Consider the following 4,547-nt stretch of genomic DNA (forward strand, 5'->3'; position numbering starts at 1 on the left):
AGTATAAAATTTTAAGTGAATTTTTAAAAAGTAATATTGAAGGAAATAATGGAAAATAAATTGGAATTAGAGAGTATTTTTTAGTTTATTTTTGGGTTGTTTTCAGCTGAAATATTACATAATAATTTAATTATATTTTCACGAATTTAGAGTTTTTCGTGATTTTCTAATTAATTTTCGATTATTGAAGGGATTGTCTTTTTATTCTTTTATTATATATCGTTATTTTCTTATTTTTATATTAATAGTTCGGTTATTAATATTTCTTATGTTTATAAAGGTATTTCTTTATGGGTTATATTTATTAAAATTGAATAAGAATCTATTAGAATTTAAGAATTTTATTCCTTTTTTATTATTTGGATTATATATGGAATTAATTAAATATATTATTAATCTAATTATATATCATTTTATGAGCTTTTTTCTATTATTTGTTCTATTTCTTCCGCTGTTTATTATATTAATTTATAAATAATGTCGTTTTGTGGGGATTATTAATTGATTTCTTAAATTAAAAGATTCAAAGTATTGGTTTTTGTTGGTATTTTTTCAGAGGTTTTAAAAATTGGTTTTATTGTACGTTTTTTAGCGAAAAATTATTCATGTTTTTTTTTACGGATTTCTATTTGGAATAATTTTTTTTTTTGGTTTATTAAAAGATTTTACATTTTTTTTTTTTATATATATTACTTTTAACAAAAATCGATTTTTTTTATAAATTATGTTTTAACAAAAAATTAAAGTAAAAATAATATATATATATATATATATATATATATATATATCTAATCTAATCTAATCTGAATTAAAATACAATATAAATAGTATATAATGATAAAAAGCAAATAAAATATATTATTTTTATAATATATAAAAATCTTGATATTTAAATATTTTAATATGTATATTTATATTTTATTTATTCTTATATTTTAAGTATTATTATTTTTCTATTTATCTTTTTAAATATTTTTGTATTTTTTTTAAAAAAGTATATATTTTAGCTGTGAATTATAAGAATTTATATTTTTCTTATTATTATTTTTTATAATTTTAAATATTCCTATATTTTATTATTATAGAAAAATTGTTTTCAGCTAAAATATAGGTTTTTTAGGAATTAAAATATATCTAAAAATTTCCTTTATTTATAATTTATTTTTTTACATATAAAAAATTCTTTAAAATAAATATCTACTTTTTAAAAATTTTCCTTTTTTTTTTTTATTTAATAAATATTTATTTTTGGATTTATCCTGTAAAATCCCAAAATTCTATATTTTCATAAACCTATTGTTTAATAAAAATTTCTGTTCTGTATTTTTTTGGTTTTTTCCACTACTTATCTATAAGGAAATTACTGAAGATTTAAGAGTTTGAAAAAACCTCAGTTTCTAATTACTAAAAGTTCTCGATTTAAAATTTTACAGGGTTTAAAACCCGTCCTTTGTTTAATAAACCATATAAACTGCAAATATGGGATTTTACCAATTTTATTTATGATGAAAATTAGTCCTAAAATTACTTACTTATTTCATATTCGAAATAATATAAGTGGTCACCTAATTTTATATTTCCTATTAAGATTAATATTATATTTTCGCCATACATATTTCGTTTTGTGTGTAATAATTACCCTTTTTGAATTTATACTGTACTACAGAATCTTATTAATAATTGTAAAATAGGATAATCTTCAAAATGATTGAATTTATAAATATCTTTAATTAAATCAGCTTTCGTAAATCGGAAGTTTTATAAATAACTTTAATTAAATCATCTTTCGTAAATCGGAAGTTTTATAAATAAATTTGTGTTTTATTTTATTTTGGGTTGGTGAAGATTTGGATACTTTATTCACAATTTTCAATTTTTTTTTTTTATAGTTAATGTTTAATGTGAATTATATATTATATTTTTTTTTTCAAATTTTTTATGTTTTTTTATTTCATGAAATTTATGAAATTTTTCTTTTGATTAGGAAGTTGTTTCTTTTTTTTTTGATAATATGATATTGTATTTATTATTTTTATAAATTATTTATCTTTCTAATATTTTAATAAATTAGAATATTTGTGATATCAATTTATATATATATATTTATAAATTTAAAAATAATCATTAAGAACATTAGTCATTATTAGATAATTAATAAAATATATTTTGTTCATTATTATTAAAAACTAAATGATATTTAATTATATTCATTTAAAAATAATATAATGTATTTATTATATTTTATATAAGAATTTATTATATAAATTTATTAATAAAATCTAAAAAATATATATAATTCGGGAAAAATATCAATATAATAATTTGTTCTAGATTATATAAATTATTATTAATTTTAATAAAATCAAAATACAAAATATAAAAAAGTATAAAAAAAATAAAAAAAGAAAATAAAAAAAAAAAAATAAAAAAAAATATATATATATATATATTTTTTCCCTAACAAAAAACAAATACTTAAAATAAAAAAGATTTTTTTTTTTTTTTGTTAAAAAAAAATAAAATAAAATGCCTCCTAAAAGTTCAGGTGATAGTAAAAAAGTAGAAAAAAAGAAATAAGAAAAAATAATTTAAGATAAGACATTTGGCTTAAAAAACAAAAATAAATCTAAAGTAGTATAAAAGTAAATAAAATAAACGATAAAATATTAATATTTAATATAAAAAAAAAAATAGTTTTGTCAAAACAATATCATAATAAGTACAAAATCATGGAAAAGTAAAACAAAAAATTCAATAAAATATTAAAAAAAAAACATAAATAGTCAGAAGCAAAATTGATAGAGGAAGAATTCGAAAAAAAAAAAGCTAAAAAAGCCGAAGAAGAAAGATAAGCTTTATTAGCCTCTTTATTTAAAACAGTAGATACAGTTAAAAACATAGCCGAAGAGGAAAAATCAAATGAACCAACAATTAAGATTTGTCAATTTTTTAAATAAGGTTTATGCAATAAAGGAAAGAAATGTAAATTATCACATGAAATATAAAAAGAAAAAATCGATATATATACGGATTAGAGAATATAAAATGAAGAAAATGACGATATAGATGAGTGGGATGAATAGAAATTATAAGATGTGATAAAATCCAAAGAATAATAATATAAAAAATAATGTTAGACAGAGATTATTTGCAAGTTCTTTCTTGATGCAGTCGAGAAATCGAAATATGGATGGAAATGGATGTGTCCGAATGGATTTGAGTGTCATTATAGACATTGCTTACCTCCTGGATATGCTTTAAGGAAGGATTTAGGGAAAAAGGATGAAAAAAAATAAGATTTAATTGAAGATTTAATAGATCAATAGAGAGAAAAAATAATAAAAAGTGAAGGAACACCAGTTACATTAGAAAGATTTATAGAATGGAAAAAAAAAAGACTGGAAAAAAAAGCTGAAGAAGAAGAAAAGAAAAAATAAGAAATTATTAAAAAAAGTAAAGGATAAAAAAAATAGCAGGATTAACAGGAAGAGCACTTTTCGTATATGATCCAACTTTGTTTCAAGATGATGAAGATGCAGTTGAAGAAGACTAAATGCTAAATAGAGAAGAAATTAAAGATGAAGAAGAAAATGAATAAGCTATTGAGGAAATGGAAAAAGTAATTGAAAATAATAATGAAGATGAAGATGAGGAATAAGAAAATGAAGAATAGAAAGAATGATATAAATCGTAAAATTAAAATATAGTAAAATTAATAATATATATATATATATTTATATATTATATATATATATATATATAAATATTAAATATATATATATATATATATATTTTAAAATTAAATAATATTTATAAGAGATATATTAAGATAAGAATTTTTTATAAAACTGATAAAAATTATAACTTTATTTAATTTTTTTGTTCGATTATTAATATAGTATTCTTATATTTTTTTTTTATATACTATATATAAAATATTTAATTAGTTACAAAATTATATATTTTTAATGATATCTGAAAATATTTTTATTTTATATAAATTCATTTATTTTATTTAATTTTTGGTAATACAATAGAAGATTATTATTAATTTAATTCAAAATCAATAATTTTATTTTATTAGATTTTTATATTTTTAGAAATATTAACAGAGTCAACTATTTATAATAATATATAATATATATTTAAATATATATATATATATATATATATATATATATATATATATATATATATTTATACCTTCTATAATCGAATTATGCTAAATAATTTATGTTTCATCTTGAGACATTGTTTATTTTTCAATATTAAATGGATTTATATAGCTTTCTTCTTCATAATTTAATAATTAATAAACTTTATTCTTTTTTTTTTTTAATATAAAAGAATTATTAATTTATAATTTTATATATTATTAATAAATACTTTTAATTAATTTTATATTTTTTCATCACTTTTTCTATTATTGAAATTTTCAAATTCTTTCTTTAAACTATTTATAAGATTTATCTATTCTTTTTTACTTGTACTACAAACTACTTTTGATGTATTTTTTTTTTAATTTAATAACCTTTTATTTTTTTTAT

At 16.4% G+C, this 4,547-nt stretch overlaps 2 protein-coding genes across 2 annotated transcripts, besides 14 other annotated features; both read left to right on the plus strand. All coding sequences in view use genetic code 6, as the record gives it.

Moving 5' to 3' along the window:
* The first annotated feature begins 754 nt into the window (after positions 1 to 754).
* Positions 755 to 788: a microsatellite.
* A 123-nt stretch (positions 789 to 911) lies between these two features.
* Positions 912 to 961: a microsatellite.
* A 327-nt stretch (positions 962 to 1,288) lies between these two features.
* IMG5_037930 (hypothetical protein) lies at positions 1,289 to 1,832 on the plus strand (the record flags this gene model as incomplete). The annotated part of the gene is made up of 1 exon (XM_004038962.1): positions 1,289 to 1,832. A coding segment is annotated over one exon (360 nt), but the record flags the coding sequence as incomplete, so codon positions are not given.
* Positions 1,714 to 1,812: a microsatellite.
* Positions 1,833 to 2,241: 409 nt separating the features above from the next.
* Positions 2,242 to 2,279: a microsatellite.
* Positions 2,280 to 2,364: 85 nt separating this feature from the next.
* Positions 2,365 to 2,432: a microsatellite.
* Positions 2,372 to 2,435: a microsatellite.
* Positions 2,379 to 2,437: a microsatellite.
* Positions 2,389 to 2,433: a microsatellite.
* An 89-nt stretch (positions 2,438 to 2,526) lies between the features above and the next one.
* Positions 2,527 to 4,247, plus strand: IMG5_037940 (hypothetical protein; the record flags this gene model as incomplete). Its single annotated transcript, XM_004038963.1, has 2 exons — positions 2,527 to 2,698; positions 2,803 to 4,247. The coding sequence occupies 2 exons, from the start codon at positions 2,527 to 2,529 to the stop codon at positions 4,245 to 4,247; spliced, it is 1,617 nt and encodes a 538-aa protein (XP_004039011.1).
* Positions 3,691 to 3,723: a microsatellite.
* Positions 3,718 to 3,798: a microsatellite.
* Positions 3,719 to 3,792: a microsatellite.
* Positions 3,719 to 3,793: a microsatellite.
* Positions 4,131 to 4,202: a microsatellite.
* A 286-nt stretch (positions 4,248 to 4,533) lies between the features above and the next one.
* Positions 4,534 to 4,547: part of a microsatellite that runs on past the window's edge.

This window comes from Ichthyophthirius multifiliis (assembly GCF_000220395.1).
Source record: "Ichthyophthirius multifiliis unplaced genomic scaffold scaff_1120509249855, whole genome shotgun sequence".
In the NCBI taxonomy this organism is placed as follows: domain Eukaryota; phylum Ciliophora; class Oligohymenophorea; order Hymenostomatida; genus Ichthyophthirius; species Ichthyophthirius multifiliis.